At 47.2% G+C, this 17,513-nt stretch overlaps 1 protein-coding gene across 1 annotated transcript; it reads left to right on the top strand.

The window, feature by feature from the left end:
* Positions 1 to 204: 204 nt before the first annotated feature.
* Positions 205 to 17,399, top strand: LOC103114102 (chymotrypsin-like elastase family member 2A; the record flags this gene model as incomplete). Its single annotated transcript, XM_007523727.2, has 7 exons — positions 205 to 315; positions 4,866 to 4,963; positions 7,645 to 7,773; positions 8,266 to 8,402; positions 10,675 to 10,820; positions 14,771 to 14,923; positions 17,259 to 17,399. Coding segments are annotated over 7 exons (915 nt in total), but the record flags the coding sequence as incomplete, so codon positions are not given.
* Between the last annotated feature and the right edge of the window lie 114 nt (positions 17,400 to 17,513).

Raw genomic sequence — 17,513 nt, 5'->3', positions numbered from 1 at the left:
ACACACACACACACACACACTGAATTTAACTCTGTGGGTCTGATAAAAGCTAAAGTTCCAAAGAAGTGAAGCCAAGAGCAGAATATTATGGCCACCTGGGATCCTTCCAGAACAAGGACACTCTCTCTCTCTCTTTTTTTGGGGGGATGGCCTTTGGTGTGTGCTACAAGTGTTGGTTATATTAATTGGGTCCCTGCCTCCGAGACTCACAACCCTCTTTTCACAGCTCTCAGCTGTGGGCTCTCCACTTATAAGCCCCACCTGTCCAGGGTGGTCGGTGGTGAAGATGTGATCCCCAACAGCTGGCCCTGGCAGGTGAGTCACCTACGTTCCACTTCTTAGCTCCCTACTCTCACTAACTTCAATTCATCCTCTTTGCCCTCCAACTTAGGATGGACCTATTGCACAGGCAAGAATGAGAACTGGTGGGAATGCAGGACAGAATTGGGATAAAGGGCCTTGGAGCCATGTCTCCTGTGGTTTCCATAAGGATCCCATACATCCCACTACCTATACACAGAGACTCCCATTCTGTTACGCTGTTAGCCAACTTTGTTACACTGTTTGCCAATCAGATGCTTGCATAAAAATATACTCCTATCCTGTGAGCCATTCATCATCAGTTATGCAAATATTTGTTGTTAAGGAGCCAAGAAGAGCTGTTTATGCAGCTTAACGATTAACTACAAGTAAATTAGTGTTACCAATGAAAGTAAATGTTTCCTTACCTTGAAATACTCATAATGGGGACAGGACAGCTGGCTGAGCGTACTGGTTACAATGCACAAGGCTGGGGAGGGAGATGGGGGGTGGCAGTTTCAAGCCCTCTGGACCCCACGTAAAGGGGGAAAGCTTCATGAGCAGAGAATCAGTGCTGCAGGTGTCTCTTTTTATCTCTCCCTCTCTGTCTTCCCCTTTCCTCTCAATTTCTGTCTCTATCTGATAAGTAATTTTTTCAAGGAAGTACTCAGAACTAAACTGTTTGGTGGATCAAAGGAACAAAAACTAGGTCCTATGAGTGGTAGACAATATGCGGGGCTTACAGTGTTATCAATATAGAAAAATCTTGGAGAAAACAGCAAAATGGTCATGCAGATACTTTTTTTTTCAGTTCCTCATAAAACTAAATTTTAGGGGTCCAGGCAGTAGTGCAGCGGGTTAAGCACATATGGCACGAAGCACAAGCACTTGCCTAAGGATCCCAGTTCAAGCCCCGGCTCCCCACCTGCAGGGGAGTCGCTTCACAGGTGGTGAAGCAGGTCTGCAGGTCTCTGTCTTTCTCTCCCCCTCTCTGTCTTCCCCTCCTCTCTCCATTTCTCTCTGTCCTATCCAACAACAACAGCAATAACAACAATAAAACAACAAGGGCAACAAAAATGGGAAAAATGATTTTCAGGGGCAGTGGATTCACAGTGCAGGCACCAAGCCCCAGCAATAACCCTGGAGGCAAAAAAAAAAAAAAACTAAATTTCATCCAATTATTTTTTTTAATTTCTTTATTGAGGGATTAATGTTTTACATTTGACAGTAAATACAATAGTTTGTACATGCATAACATTTCTCAGTTTTCCACATAACAATATAACCCCCACTAGGTCCTCTGTCATCCTTTTTGGACCTGTATTCTTCAGTTATTTTTTTAAGACAGAGTGGAAGAGATCACAGAACCAAAGCTTCCTTCACTGCAATAAGGATGAGTCTCAGCCTGGGTTGTCCAAGCAGTGCACTATCCCAGGGAGCTAGCATGCCTGTCCTTTGTCAATTTTAAAGGCTGCTCCTTTCATTCAGAATTACGGCCTCCCAACTTTTCTAGAGGAAGATTTGATGTCTATGCACTTTTTTCTTTTTTGTCACCAGGATACTGCTGGGGCTTCATGTTCCCACTATGAACTGATCTAGTTTCCTTCCTTCCCTCCCTCCCTTCTTTGCCTTCTAGTCTTCTTTATTTATTTTTTAAATATTTATTTATTTATTCCCTGTTGTTGCCTGTTGTTAAAATTTGGAGGCTCTAGCCGGGCTGGCTAGCTTCACGGGCGGGTAACAGAGACACGGAGACAACAGCTGGGCAGGGCAGCTGTATTTCTTTATTCAGGAACCATGATTCATAAACTAAGACAAACTAATCACCAAACAGAACTCTGCTGTCTCTTTGTGGCGGCACAAGCACTCTCTCTTACTCTCAAACTCTGGAACCCTCCAACTCTGGAACTCTGAAACACTCCAACTCTGAAACTCTTCCACTGTGGAACTCTCTCTTACTCTGTAACTCTGAAACTCTCGAACTCAGGAACCCTCTGTCGGGGTTCCTTGGGGCGGGGCCAAGCGGGCCCACGAAATTAACTGGACTGATCCAATTCTCTTGGCGGGGGAGGGCTAGAACAAACCAATGTAAAGCATACGACAGTTGCCCTTGTTGTTTTATTGTTGTAGTTATTATCGTTGTTGTTATTGTTGTTGTTGGATAGGACAGAGAGAAATAGAGGGGGAGTGTTGTTAGAATTTGGGGCTCCAACAGACACCTGCAGACCTGCTTCATCGCTTGTGAAGCGACTCCCCTGCAGGTGGGGAGCTGAGGGTGTGAACCAGGATCCTTACGATGGTCCTTATGCTTTGCACCACTTGCACTAAACCTGCTGTGCTATTGCCCAGCTCCCTCTTCTTTATTTTTAACAGGGTGTGAAAAACAGAAAGAGAGACAGAGGAGAAGAAAGACTCCACATCTGAATCTTCTTGCAAAGAGACTCTCATGCCTGAGGCTCCAAAGTCCCAGGTTCAGTCCCCCCCCACACACCACCATAAACCAGAGCTGAGCAGTGCTCTGGCAAAAAAAAAAAAATTAAAATATCTTATCTGACTTGATTAAAAATCAGTAATTGGAAATTCATAGAGAAATTACTAGAAACTCCACACAATGTTTAAATACTGTATTTTAACATAAAACTTACGTTTCACAATCATGTGAGTGATTAACTGTCTCTCTTACATAAGCCACTCCGCATAATATATCATATATAATTTCATTTCTTTTGAGCAGAGAATACTTTTTTATTATTAGTATCTTTATTTATTGGATAGAGACAGCCAGAAATAGAGAGGGAAAGGGGTAAGGGAGAGAGACAGAGAGACACCTGCAGTACTGCTTCACCACTTGCAAAGCTTTCCCCCTGCAGGTGGGAACTGGGGGCTCGAACCCGGGTCATTACGCATTGTAACGTGTGTTCAACCAGGTGTGCCACCACCCAGCCCCCCCCCCAAGCAGAGAATACTTTTGAGCCACAAAGTAATCTGAATTAATCCTTCCAAATTTTTAGGACTTTCCCCACAAAACTTTATTTCTCACAGACACCATGTAATTTAGTTTCTATATTTACCACAGCTCTCTCTTTGAACTCATATATTTCAAAGGCTGTGTTTTTAATCAGTTTGCATTATTGGAATATGAATATATCTGTCATAGACAGGTTTCAGAACAAAAGAACTGAATTTGAGTGAGTTTGCAGCATAAGTGGCGGTCAGGAGCTGTCAGTGTGTCTCACAGAAGGAATGGTACACATCTGTTGAGAAATTGTGAGGATGTGGTTGAGCTTGGCAGGGCCTGACCTGAGGGGTGCGTCTTTTCTGTCAGTCTCTCTCTCTACTGACAGATTGAGCAAAGAAGGACAGGAGTAACTCCAAAGGTGTGCCCCGTCCTGTCAGACTCCCTGCTTCACAAAGCATCTGCATTCCTGATACTATGGCCATTAGATAAAAAGAAAGGGGGAGATGTCAGGCATTAAGCCAGCTCCCCCTCCTCCACCCTGCATTGCTGATACTATGGCCCACTTACATAATCATTGTTTTGCCTGAAAGATCCCCACCCATTCCATTCCTTTGATCTATCTTCTTTCTACCTTGAGACCCTTCCTGCCTGCAGGGTAACATTAATCCCACCAGTTAAAACCCTTGCAATTTCCCAACACACATCCATCCATCCTCCCCTTCATTGAGAGAGCTTCCATCATAGAATAGTACCTAATATTTCCCAATTTCTTTTTTTTTTTTTTTGCCTCCAGGGTTATTGCTGGGGCTCGGTGCCTGCACTATGAATCCACTCCTCATGGAGGCCATTTTTTCCCTTTTGTTGCCCTTGTTGTTTATCATTGTTGTTGTTGTTGTTGTTGGATAGAACAGAGAGAAATCGAGAAGAGGGGAAGACAGAGAGGGGGAGAGAAAGACAGACACCTTCTGACCTGCTTCACCATTTGTGAAGCAACTCCCCTGCAGGTGGGGAGCCCGGGGCTCGAACCAGGATCCTCATGGATGTCCTCGCACTTTGTGCCACGTGTGCTTAAGCCGATGCACTACCGCCCAACAAAACCACTGCACCTGGAGGCTATTTTTTCCCTTTCGTTGCCCTTGTTGTTTATCCATTGTTGTTATCATTGTTGTTGTTGGATAGAACAGAGAGAAATCAAGAGAGAAGGGGAAGATAGAGGGGGAGAGAAAGATAGACACCTGCAGACCTGCTTCACCACCTGTGAAGTGACTCCCCTGCAGGTGGGGAGCCGGGGGCTCGAACCGGGATCTTTATTCTGGTCCTTATGCTTCACGCCATGTGCGCTTAACCCACTGCACTACCGCCCGACTCCCTTTAAAAGAGAGAGGGAGAGAGGAAGGGGGAAGGAAACTGGCACAGTGCAGAAAGCAACAAGCTGCAAGTCCTATGCCACACCTATGAAACTGTCAGATCTCCACAGAAACAAGTTTTCGTTTACAAAGAATATTGGGGGCGGGGGAGTCAGAGATGCAGATGCACCAGGTACGCCTGACTTGGGGGAGGCCTGACCTTTCAGCTACCAGTGCACCTGCCCTGCCCTCCTTCCCAGGTCTCCCTGCAGTACAGCAACAACGGACAGTGGCGCCACACCTGCGGAGGCTCCCTGGTGGCAGAAAATTGGGTCCTGACAGCCGCTCACTGCATCAGGTAACTACATCCCTGGCCACCCAGCCTGCTCACCGCACCAGCCTGGGCTCAACTCCAAATACTGGAGCCCAGGTAGCCTGAACCACACTTTATAGAGGGACCTGGCACTACCCCATCCACCTGTCTAACACAATCTTCAGTTGACCTGTTCCACCTGTCCACCTGTTGGCCAGCTGGTGGGTCATTCCATGACGTGAATTAATTGCACTGAGCTGGCCAATAAAAAAAAGGACCTAGAGCAAGGGGAGAGACCCAGTGCCTGGCCTCTTTGGGGTACTGGATGCAGCCTCCAGATTTAAAATTGGATTCCCTTGAGCAAAATGAGTAACATCTCCAATTTTATCTTCTCTATCACTGACAAAAAAAAAAAAGGCAGTGGTTTAAATGAGATGATGTGGTAAAGGGTCTGTTACTTGGTAAATGCTCAATTAAAGTGAATAGTTGCCATTATAACAGTTCACTGGGCGGCGGGGGCGGGGGCAACCAGGTGGTGACGCATCTGATTAAGTGCTCATATTCCAGTGCACAAGGACCCAGGTTCAAGCCCCTGGTCCCTACCTGCAGCGGGGGAAGTTCGTAAGTGGTGAAGCAGGGCTGCAAATGTCTCTCTGTCTCTCTTTCTCTCTGTTTCCCCATTCCCTCTCAATTTCTGTCTGTATCCAGAATTAATTAGTATTTTTGTTAAAATAAAAAAAAAGGTCACAAGGGGAAGAAAAATGTCTGGGACATTGTTCAGTCATACTATTCCCTCTTTTCATTCCAGACCATCTCACATTAGCTGGAGTCCCCACTGAGTCAGTATGACTCTCGTTTCTATGGGAACTCTTTTATTTATTTATTTATTTATTTATTTATTTGAGGGAGTAGTGGTTTACAATCAACAGTAAAATAGAATAGCTTGTACATGCATAACATTTCCCAGTTTTCCACATAACAATACAACCCCACTAGGTCCTCCTCTGCCATCGTGTTCCAGGACCTGAAACCTCCACCTCCACCCCCAGGGTCTCTTACTTTGGTGCAATACACCAACTCCAGTCCTAGTTCTGCTTTGTTTTTCCCTTCTGATCTTGTTTTTCAATGTCTATGAGTGAGGTCATCCCATATTTCATCCTTTTGCTTCTGACTTATCTCACTTAATGTGATTCCTTCAAGCTCCGTCCAAGATGAGGTGAAAAGAGTGAATTCACCATTTTTAAAAGCTGAGTAATATTCTATTGTGCATATAGACCACAACTTGCTCAGCCACTCATCCGTTGTTGGACACCTGGGTTACTTACACAGATCTTTTGGGATGGGTGTGTTTGCTTCCAGGAGCCGAAATGCAGGGTCATAAGGTAGGTCCACTTCTAGCCTTCTAGTGTTCTCCAGACTGCTCTCCACAAAGGTCGGACCAACTGACATCCCCACCAGCAGTGCAGGAGGGCTCCTTTGTCCCTATGGGAACTTGTTAATAGGTAGGTGAGGAGACAGACTAGGTGGTGGGGAAAATAAAAAAAGTTGGGGAATCAGGAGTCCCAGCCTTTAGTTCTAGACTCTCACTACCTATAAGAGTCTCTGAGCCTCAGTTTACCCATCTGAAAATGAGAGCTGGGAGACCAAACCCCAAACACCCTTGAGAGCAAATGACTGCTATGTTCTCTGTGTCCATCTCCTCTCCCTCATAGTAACATAGTTTATAGTGCAGTGGGGTCTTGACAAATGTGACTTTACACACACACTACAGTGCACAAGGACCCAGGTTCAAGCCTCTGGTCCCCACCTGCAGTGAGGAAGCTTCACAAGTGGTGAAGTAGGGCTGCAGGTGTCTCTCTGTCTCTCTCCCTCTCTATCTCCCCCCACACTCCTTTCAGTTTCTCTCTGTCTCTATCCAATAATAAATAAATTAAAATATTCTTAAAAGAAAATTATAACTTTAAGTGAAATAACATAATGAAAGCAGGTCCTCAGTGTTAGTTTGTTCAACACTGGCTGTGTCCTTTTTTTTTTTCTCATCAAAGTCATAACGAAACAATGTTGAAAAAAAGAGATGATTCAAGTCGACAGAGATAGCATAATAGTTATGCAAAGAGACTTTCATGCCTGAGACTTCTAAGTCCCAGGTTCAATCCCCCACATGACCATAAGCCAGAACTGAACAGTGCTCTAAGATAAAAAAAATAATAATAAAATAGGGAGTTGGGCGGTAGCACAGTGGGTTAAGCAAAGCACAGGACTGGCATTACGGATCCGGGTTCAAGCCCCGGCTCCCCATCTGCAGGGGAGTCGTTTCACAAGAAGTGAAACAGGTCTGCAGGTGTCTGTCTTTCTCTCTCCCTCTCTGCCTTCCCCTCCTCTCTCCATTTCTCTCTGTCCTATCCAACAACAATGACATCAATAACAATAAAAAATAACAAGGGCAACAAAAAAGGAATAAATAAATATTAAAAATAAATAAATAAAAACACTATTAAAGGATCTGCTACCTAATTATAGCTTTTGTAATATAATTAACCAACTGCCTCTGTAGAAGAAAAATTCCCAAGCCCCAGTTAGTAGCCTGAGTTATAGCCACTTAATTTCATTCATTCTCGGCATTGTCTAAACCCAGGCTTCTGGGGTTTTTTCCCTGCCCACAGAGGGTCAGAGAGAGGAAAGGCTAGCTAGGAGCTAACTCTCTCCTATTTGCTCCCCTGTTCTAGCTCCTCCAGGACCTACCGTGTTGTGCTGGGCCGGCACAGCCTCTCCACCGATGAGTCCGGCTCACTGGCCATCAGCGTCTCCCAGGCCGTGGTCCATGAGGACTGGAACCCCAACCAGCTCTCCAAAGGGTACCTGCCCTCCGTTGGGGTGCACTTGGGGCTGGGGCAGGGTCTCCCAGAAGACGCTGGGCACAACTGGCTCGAACCAGGATCCTTATTCCGGTCCTTGCGCTTTGCGCCAAGTGCGCTTAACCCGCTGCGCTACCACCGGGACTCCCATCATTTCTTCTTTAGGGAGGGGGAAGGAGCAGTGACCCCTTAGAGATGGAGCCAGCCCCAGAGGCACCTGGAGAGGGAGACAGGAACTGTCAGCATTGCCCCCATTGAGCCTGAGCACTCACTGACGATATTTACTCCCTAGCAGGGAGACACAGGGCTGTCAGTCGAACACGACAGAGTCTCTCCTGCCTTCTCCCACAGTCATGGGCTTCAGTAGAGGCTGTGCTGGCAGATAAGTGACACAGACGTGAAGGGAAGGTGGGAAATGGTTTTCCAGCTCTGAACAGGGAGCGACTAATTAAATCAGAGCTGGCCTTATGCTCTGCTTCCCTGCCAAGTCAGGAATGACATCGCCCTGCTCAAGCTGGCTACCTCCGTCCCCTTGACCGACAAGATCCAGTTGGCCTGCCTCCCGCCTGCTGGCACCATTCTCCCCAACAACTACTCCTGCTACGTCACTGGCTGGGGAAGACTGCAGAGTAAGTGAGCCCTGGGGCCCCAAAGGCCTGGGAGGGCAGCCCCAGGGCTCTGGAAGAAATAAAAGCTGCCTTTGACAGGCAGGGTAGGATAGGCTAGTAAGAGGTCAGAGTTCCGAGGTTCAAATCCCAGCACCACCTACTAGCTATAAGGTCTTGAGCACGTGACTTAACCTCAGATTTGTCATCAGTAAAAAGGGGACAGTAAAGGGGGGCCAGATAATGGTGCATCTAGTATAATGCACAGGTTACAATGCACAAGGACCCAGGTTCAAGCCCCCAATCCCCACCTGCAGAGAGGAGACTTGATAAGCAATAAAACAAGTCTGCAGGTGTCTCTTTTTCTCTCTCCTCTATCATTCCCTTCCCTATCAATTTCTCCCTGTCTATATTTACAAAAAGGTCTTTAATGCCCCAGCTATCAAATAAGAATAAATTTCTTTTAAAGATTTTATTTATTAATGAGAAAGATAGGAGGAGAGAGAGAGAACCAGACATCACTCTGGTACACGTGCTATCGAAGATTGAACTCAGGACCTCTTGCTTGAGAGTTGGATGTTTTATCTGCTGCGCCACCTCCCAGACCAAAGGAGTAATTTTTTTTTTAATTTTAATTTTATTTACTTGTTATTGGATAGAGACAGAGAGAAACTGAGAGGGAAGTGGGAGATAGAGAGGGAGAGAGACAGAGAGACACCTGCAGACTTACTTCACCACTTGTGAAGCTTTCCCCCGAAGATGGAAACCAGAGGCTTGAACCCAGGTCCTTGAGCACTGTAATGTGTGCACTTAACCAGGTGTACCACCAACTGGCCCCCTCACTAGAGTAAACATTTACTGAGTTATCTTGCATATTTTGAAGAGTCTACTAAAGTGAAGAATGACAGCACTGCTAATCTTGTTGTTAGTAGAATTGCTGTCTTAATAGAGATGACAATGGCAGTGTCACTGGGGCTCATTAGTCCCAATACTCCACCTTCACCAAATCAGAATATTTTCCCCAACCTCAGGTTCCAAATGCCAACAGATTCACTGGCAGATTTAAGGACAGTGACCGTGTGTGAGGGAGACAGCATCATGATAATGCAAAGGACTTTCGTGCCTCGGGCTCCAAGTTCTCGCTTCTGGTCCCCCTCACCACCATAAACCAGAGTTGAGTAAGGCTCTGGTAAAGAAATAAATACATAAATAAACACATAAACAAATTTTTTTTAATTTGGCAGAAATCCATAAAGCTAGCTCAACAAAAAGAGGAGTGTCATAAGGATTTAAGGAATTCAAGCAAGAGCAGAGAGCTCACCAGACTTTTGGAACAGGGTCAACTCCAGGGCTGGAAGACTCTAAAAAAAACTAGGAAACCATGGTCTGGGAGGTGGTACAGTGGATAAAGCATTGGACTCTTAAGTGTGAGGTCCTGAGTTCAATCCCTGGCAGCACATGTACCAGAGTGATGTCTGGTTCTTTCTCTCTCCTCCTATCTTTCTCATTAATAAATAAATCTTTAAAAACAACTAGGAAACCCAGTCTCGAAATTTCTCTTCATGGCAGATTTAATTTCACCTTGTCTCCCTAAAGGAAAAACAGCAGTTGCTGTCAACAACTCCCAGGTTTTATATTATCTCTGAATGTTCAAGCTGGGGACAGGAACTGATCAGTTGTGGGGGGTTTTTATTTTTATTTATTTATTTCCTTTTATTGCCCTTGTTGTTTTATTGTTCTAGTTATTATTGTTGTATCATTGCCAGATAGGACAGAGAGAAATGGAGAGAGGAGGGGAAGACAGAGAGTGGGAGAGAAAGACAGACCCCTGCAGACCTGCTTCACTGCTTGTGAAGCGACTCCCCTGCATGTGGGGAGCCGGGGCTCAAACCAGGATCCTTACGCCGGTCCTTGTGCTTTGCGCCACTTGCGCTTAACCCTCTGCCCGACTCCCAGGAACTGATCAGTTTAGCTTGAGATAAGAGGAGGAAAAAATGAAGGACATTTGGATGTAGTCATAGGGTGTAGGTGGGACTTGGGAAGGGAGAGAAGATGGGAACCTATAAAATAAAATAAAATAAAAGAGCAAATCTATACAAATACAGACAGACAGTTGTAGAAATACTAGTCGGCCCGTATCTGCAGCCTTGGGAGAACTGCTGTAGCTTCCAGTGGAGGGATTGGGGATCCAGGACTCTGGTGGTGGTGTGCCCCTGTTATCTGGTCGTTGTGACCCAGCAGGCACTTACTATTTGCTGTTTTGTCCCTGTGATGCCTTCCCTCTGTTCTCCCGCAGCCAACGGGGTTCTTCCCGACATCCTGCAGCAGGGCCACCTGCTGGTGGTGGACTACGCCACGTGCTCCAGCCCCGGCTGGTGGGGCAGCACCGTGAAGACCAACATGGTCTGTGCTGGAGGAGACGGCGTCATCTCCAGCTGCAACGTGAGTGCAGAAAGCCAGGCGTCTTCCTTTCCACAACAAACTGGGAGAGCTGGGGGGTGTAAGGTCAGAGAGATACTCTGAGGAGCCATTGTCCGGCCTCCTGGCACAAACACAAACACACAGCACAATGCATCTGAAGCCCGAGACTGGGTCCTTGCTTATTATTATTATTATTATTATTATTATTATTATTATTATTATTATTATTATTATTATTGGATAGGGACGGAGAGGAATTGAAAGGGGAGGGGAGACAGAGATGGAAAGAGACAGAGGGGGCCCAGGCGGTGGTGCACCTGGTTGAGCGCACACATTACAGTGCAAGGACCTGGGTTCGAGCCCCCCTGGTCCCCACCTGCAGGGGGAAAGCTTTGCGAGTGGTGAAGCAGTGTTGCAGGTGTCTGTCTCTCCCTCTCTATCAGTCCTTTCCCTCTCAATTTCTGGCTGTCTCTATCCAATAAATAAAATAAAGATAATAAAAAGGAAAGGAAGGAAGGGAGGGAGGGAGGGAGGGAGGGAGGGAGGGAGGGAGGAAGGAAGGAAGGAAGGAAGGAAGGAAGGAAGGAAGGAAGGAAGGAAGGAAAAAGGACACTGTGGTCCTGCTCCACCACTTGCAAAGCTCTCCCTCTGCAGGTGGGGACCCAGGGCTTGTACCTGCAACCTTGCGTACTGCAATGTGTGCACTTAACGCTTGTGTCCTTGTTGTGTCCAGAAAAGATGCTCTGAGAGTCCCTGTGTAGTGTCCACACCCCCTCACACACACACACACACACACACACACACACACACACACACACACACACTACTAGGAAATCCCTCGTTTTTTTTTGTGTTTTTTTTTTGCGCCATGTGCTCTTAACCCACTGCGCTACCACCCGACTCCCCATCCTTGGTTTTTTTAAGGTCTCTTGTTGCCACCATCTTATTCTTCCCTCTGTGTAGGAAGGAAAGCCAATGAACAACACAGTCCCTGGGCTTGTGTCTTTCTTTCTCTCTCTCTTTTTTTTTTTTTGCCTCCAGGATTATTGCCGGGGCTCGATGCAGACGCTATAAATCCACTGCTCCTGGTGGCCATTTTTCCATTTTATTTATTTATTTATTTATTTATTTATTTATTTATTTATTTATTTATTTTTATTGAGTAGGAGAGAGGGAAACTGAGAGAGTACACAGACATAGAGAGGGAGAAATACACCTGCAGATCTGCTTCACCACTTGTGATGCGCACACCCCCCCTCAGATGGGGAGCCGAGGACTCAAACCCAGATCCTTGCTCAGGTCTTTGCACTTCGCACTATGTGTGCTTGACCTGGTGCGTCACCACCCGGCCCTGCTGCTGCCTTTCTAAGGTAACCTCACGTGCTTCTGTTTGATTTATCCTGTTAACTGTCTAATGGACCCCTTCATGGTGGCTGCCGCAGAGTAATTCTAAGATCAAATCTTAACCCAGAGGCATTGTTACCAGCTTGAGAGACTACAAGAGTTAAAACAGTGTCTTGGGGAAGGAGGGTCCAGCAGTAGCACAGCGGGTTAAGCGCACGTGGCGTAAAGCACAAGGACTGGTGTAAGGATCCCGGTTCGAGCCCCCAGCTCCCCACCTGCAGGGAGGGTCGCCTCACAACCAGTGAAGCAGGTCTGTGGGTGTCTGTCTTTCCCCTTCCCTGTCTTCCCCTCCTTTATCCATTTCTCTCTGTCCTATCCAACAACAACATCAATGGCAACAATAACAACAACAACAAGGGCAATAGAAATGGGGGAAAAATGGCCTCCAGGAGCAGTGGATTCGTAGTGCAGGCACTGAGCCCTAGCAAATAACCCTGGAGGCAGAAGAAAGAAAGAGAGAGAGAGAGAGAGGAGAGAGAGAAAGGGAAAGAAATCTCAAAAAAAAAAAAAAAAAGTGTCTTAGCCCAAAGGCTTTGCTACACGAGTGCTTCTGTACTTCCTGTCCACACAGACCAGGGGGGCAAACTAGTGCCTTCCCCCAGCAAAACTCCTCACCATGGGAGGAAGTGGCCAATGGTGAACCGTGTAGCATTCTACCTCAGGTCTTATACTTCCTGCCTGTTCAGCATTAGGCAAGTCACAATCTCTCTTTTAAAAGCAAAAAATTAACTTTATTTATTGGATAGAGATGGTCAGAAATCAAGAGGGGAGGTGGAGGTAGAAAGGCAAAGAGGAAGAGAGACACCTGCAGCCCTGCTTCACCACTCACAAAGCTTTCCCCCAGCAGGTGGGGACTGGGGGCTCAAACCCGGCTCCTCACACCTTGTTAACACGTGCGCTCAACCAGGTGCACCAGCACCCGGCCCCGGAAAGTCACCATCTCTAAGGGCTTCTGTTTTTACATTTCAGTGAAATGGGGGACAGTAACAATACACACCACATAGGTAGAGGGTGTGTGTGTGTGAGTGTGTTTGAGTGTGTGTGTGTGTCTGTGTGTGAGTGTGTGTGTGTGTCTGTGTGTCTGTGTGAGTGTGTGTGTGTCTGTGTGTATGAGTGTGTGTGTGAGTGTGTGTGTCTCTGTGTGTGTCTGTGTGTATGAGTGTGTGTATCTGTGTGTGTGTCTGTGTGTATGTGTATCTGTGTGTGTGTCTGTGTGAGTATGTGTATCTGTGTGTCTGTGTGTGTGTGTGTCTGTGTGTGTGTGTCTGTGTGAGTGTATGTGTCTGTTATGTGTGTGTCTGTGTGTGTGTCTGTGTATGAGTGTGTGTATCTGTGTGTGTCTGTGTGTGAATATGTGTGAGTATCTGTGTGTCTGTGTGTGTGTGAGTCTGTGTGTGTCTGAGTCTGTGTGTCTGTGTGTGTGTCTGTGTGTGAGTGTGAGAGTGTGTGTCTGTGTGTGTGTGTCTGTGTGTATCTGTGTGTGTGTGTCTGTGTGTGTGTCTGTGTGTCTGTGTGAGTGTGTGTGTCTGTGTGTGTGTATGTGTCTGTGTGTGTGTATGTGTCTGTTGTGTGTGTCTCTGTGTGTTTGTGTGTGTGTCTGTGTGTGTCTGTTGTGTGTCTGTGTGTGTGAGTGTGTGTATGTCTGTTGTGTATGTGTCTGTGTGAGTGTCTGTGTGTGTGTGTCTGTGTGTGTCTGTGTGTGTGTGAGTGTGTGTGTCTGTTATGTGTGTGTCTGTGTGTCTGTGTGTGTTTGTGTGTCTGTGAGTGTGTGCGTGTGCGTGTGCGTGTGTGTGTGTGTAAAGTGCTTCCCTCCACTCCAGGCATACAGAAATGTTGGTCTGCTTCTTTTTTTTTTTAATTTATTTCTTTATTGGGGAATTAATGTTTTACATTCAACAGTAAATACAATAGTTTGTACATGCATAACATTCCCCAGTTTCCCATTTAACAATACAATGTTGGTCTGCTTCTAATTCTGCTTCTAAGACCCCTTCTGTTTTGATCATCACATTAGGTTCCCTTGAACTGCTTAACACTGTGGTCTATTTACATAATCACTGCTTTACCTGAGACCCGCCCTGCCTACAGGGCATTGGTTTAATCCCCACTGGTCAGATGCAAGTTTGATACTTCCCTGAGCTTTTTCCTTTTCCCCACCCCGTATCCTACCTACTTTCTCTTCCGACCTGACACTTCTGCCTCAGGAGATATAAAGGACAGGATTTTCTAATGAAGAGAGATTAGATTGATTGCACTGCATTCCTGCTCATCAATAAAGACTGAACTGCGTTCCCAGCTCAGCCATGAGTCCCTGATCGTCTGTCTCCCGCCCGAGAAACTAGCCTGGCACAGAAAGATTAAATGTTAGGTTTCACTAGTACGATGGTGCTTGCTGTCTTGAGCTGTGACATGAGGGCTGGCCTCAGAGAACGTGGCGACTCGTGATGGAATGACATGGATGCACCGTGCGCATTCAAATCATGAGGCTCTGGTGGGCAGCCCCTTTCCCTCCCAGCATCCCGCACAAGCTCCCAAGTTCCTCCTGACAGAACTCTGGTCTTCCTCAGGGGGACTCTGGTGGACCACTAAACTGCCCGGGAGCCCACGGACAGTGGGAAGTGCACGGCGTGGTCAGCTTTGGATCCTCCCTTGGCTGCAACTATTACCGCAAGCCTTCTGTGTTCACACGCGTCTCCAACTACATCGACTGGATCAAGTCGGTAAGAACCGGATGAGCTCTGGCCCCCTGTGCCAAGCACTGTCTTCAGGAGAGCAATGCCAGTCTTTTTTTTTTTTAAACCAGAGCTCTGTTCAGCTATAGCTTATGGGCGGTGCAGGGAATTGAACCAAGGACCATAGAGTCTCAGGCAGGAGAGTTTTGCAGAACCTACAAAGGCATTTTTTTAAAAATACTTTTATTTATTCCTTTTTGTTGCCCTTGTTGTTTTATTGTTGTGGTTACTGATAGCGTTGTTGTTGGATAGAACAGAGAGAAATGGAGAGAGGAGGGGAAGACAGAGAGGAAAGATAAGATACCTGCAGACCTACTTCGTTGCCTGTGAAGCGACTTCCCTGCAGATGGGGAACCGGGATCCTTACACGGGTCCTTGCGCTTCGTGCCACATGCACTTAACCCACTGTGCTACCGCCCGACTCCCATGAAGGCATTTTCTAAGTCACCTCCTGGCAGCTGTTGTAAATGAAAGGCAACAGACCAGGACACAATTCCACACTTTCAGGAGCCAGAGCAAGCTACAGTATTTACAGCAGTCCCTCGTGACGGAAAAGCTGGCACGAAGTGGGGTTTGCAGAGAAATAGCCAACTGAATCAAAATGTCACTCTATTAAAAAATCAAATCCGAAAGCACAGTCACAAGCACGTGGCCACCAGGGGAAATATACTGTCAAATGAGCACAGTCAAAACAAGCAGGTGGCCGCCACCAAGTTTTCCCACTAATATTTGCTGCTTCCTTGTCCATTTGTCTGTCTGCTGGCATTTCTCTGCCAACAAGTGGTCGCACACACTGGGGATTTCAGAAATATGTTGGAGGGGGAAAAAAAATCAAAGTGAGTGGGCAGGATTTGCTGTATGTTTTGTGTGTGTGTGTTTGCTTGCTTGTGTGTGTGGGGGGGGGGGAGTGTAAATTGGGGAAGAGCCACAATTCCATTTCGCAGAAGACAACCTTTTGAGCTGCCCCCAGCGTTTTAAGGAAGCCTGGCCCGCGGCTGAGAGGCTGGAAAGGGTGTCTAGAACAAATCCCAGAATCCCCTCCAGTCTCGGCTGGCGCATGAGTCTCCACCACACAGCCCAAAGCCTGGGCCAGGGACAGTTGTCCTAGTCTTCAGTCCCGGCAACAGCTGTTCCCAGCTACACACAGTCACAAGCACAACAGGCCAGACCAGACTCCAAAGCAGAGCCAGGTGTCGTAGGGGGATCAACAGGGCAAGGAAGCCACAGGGCGGCTGAGCACAGGCCCTGCATTCACGGGACGGCAGCCAGGGCAGGCGCACATGCCCGGTGGTGGCAGAGCCAAGCGGCCAGCTGTTCCCCCGCTGAAGGCTGTCCAGGCAACTCCAGAGGGGCTGGTTTGAAATCTTCCGGTGGTCGCAGGCCGGAGTCACTCAGGGAACAAACCCAAACGAGCAACACAGTCAAGGTTCTAAGCTGCCAGCACAGGCAAGTCGAGCAGCAGCAGAAGGAGACAGGTGGCCGAGGGCATTCGTCCTGTCGGCAAGTGCTGACCAAGACAGTGACAGCGACACATGACTCTCTCTGGAGCTTTTACAGTTAGTTCAGGTCATCTGAACTCTTTATTCAAATACTGAAAGGAGATAGGAGTGCATCAAATAAAAATAAAGTGACCCCCTCCCCATATTCTCTAATTCCACCCCAAACCCAGAGGGAATCACTGCTAACCAGGTGGGCGGTCTTCTTGGCTTCTGGTACATATATCCAAATGGAGGGTTTTTACTGAAAACCCTGAAATGTCATTCAGTTTTTTACTCCACGCCATCTTAACAACTTCATTCCAGCACGCAGGGGGGCGGGCGGTTGCGCAGCAGGTTAAACGCACCTGGCGCATCCCAGCACACACCTGCGTGGTTCTCTTGGAACAGCTGCGGATTTCTCGAGTTCGACATTCATTTACCTGCTCCCCATTCTCCACTCTCGCTTCACTGCAACGAGCACCCTCAGCCAGACTTTCTCCTTTTATATAAAGCTCTTCTTTCTTTTTAATATTTATTTATTGCCCTGGTTGTTTTTCTTGTTGTTGTAGTTATTATTGTTGTTGTTACTGATGTTGTCATTGCTGAATAGGACAGAGAGAAATGGAGAGAGGAGGGGAAGACAGAGAGGGGGAAAGACAGACACCTGCAGATCTGTTTCACCATCTGTGAAGCGACTCCCCTGCAGGTGGGGAGCCAGGGGCTCGAACCAAGGTCCTTAGGCCAGTCCTTGCACTTTGCACCACCTGCACTCAACCCGCTGCGCTACCGCCCGCCTCCCCTAGCCAGACTGCCAGACTTTCTTACACACAGCTCTGAGCGCTCAGCTAGAGTCCAGCATCAGCACCAACTGCACTATGGTGTGGGCGTATCAGGATGCTCACTGGACACTGCCAGACTACCTTTCAAATCAGGTGACGGCCCCGCTCACCCTACACAGCAGTGTCGTGAAGCAGCAGTTCTGTTAGCATTCTTGGGAGGTCTCAGTCCCTTTGAGAATCAAAACACGCCCATCCACATACCTGGCATACAGTTCACGCCAGGTTACGTGAGCATTCCTCGGCGTGCGGACGGACACACAC

The sequence above is a fragment of the Erinaceus europaeus genome, unplaced genomic scaffold, assembly GCF_950295315.1.
Source record: "Erinaceus europaeus unplaced genomic scaffold, mEriEur2.1 scaffold_919, whole genome shotgun sequence".
Lineage (NCBI taxonomy): Eukaryota > Metazoa > Chordata > Mammalia > Eulipotyphla > Erinaceidae > Erinaceus > Erinaceus europaeus.
The sequence above is the reverse complement of the archived record's forward strand: the minus strand, read 5'-3'. Positions and strand labels throughout refer to the sequence as shown.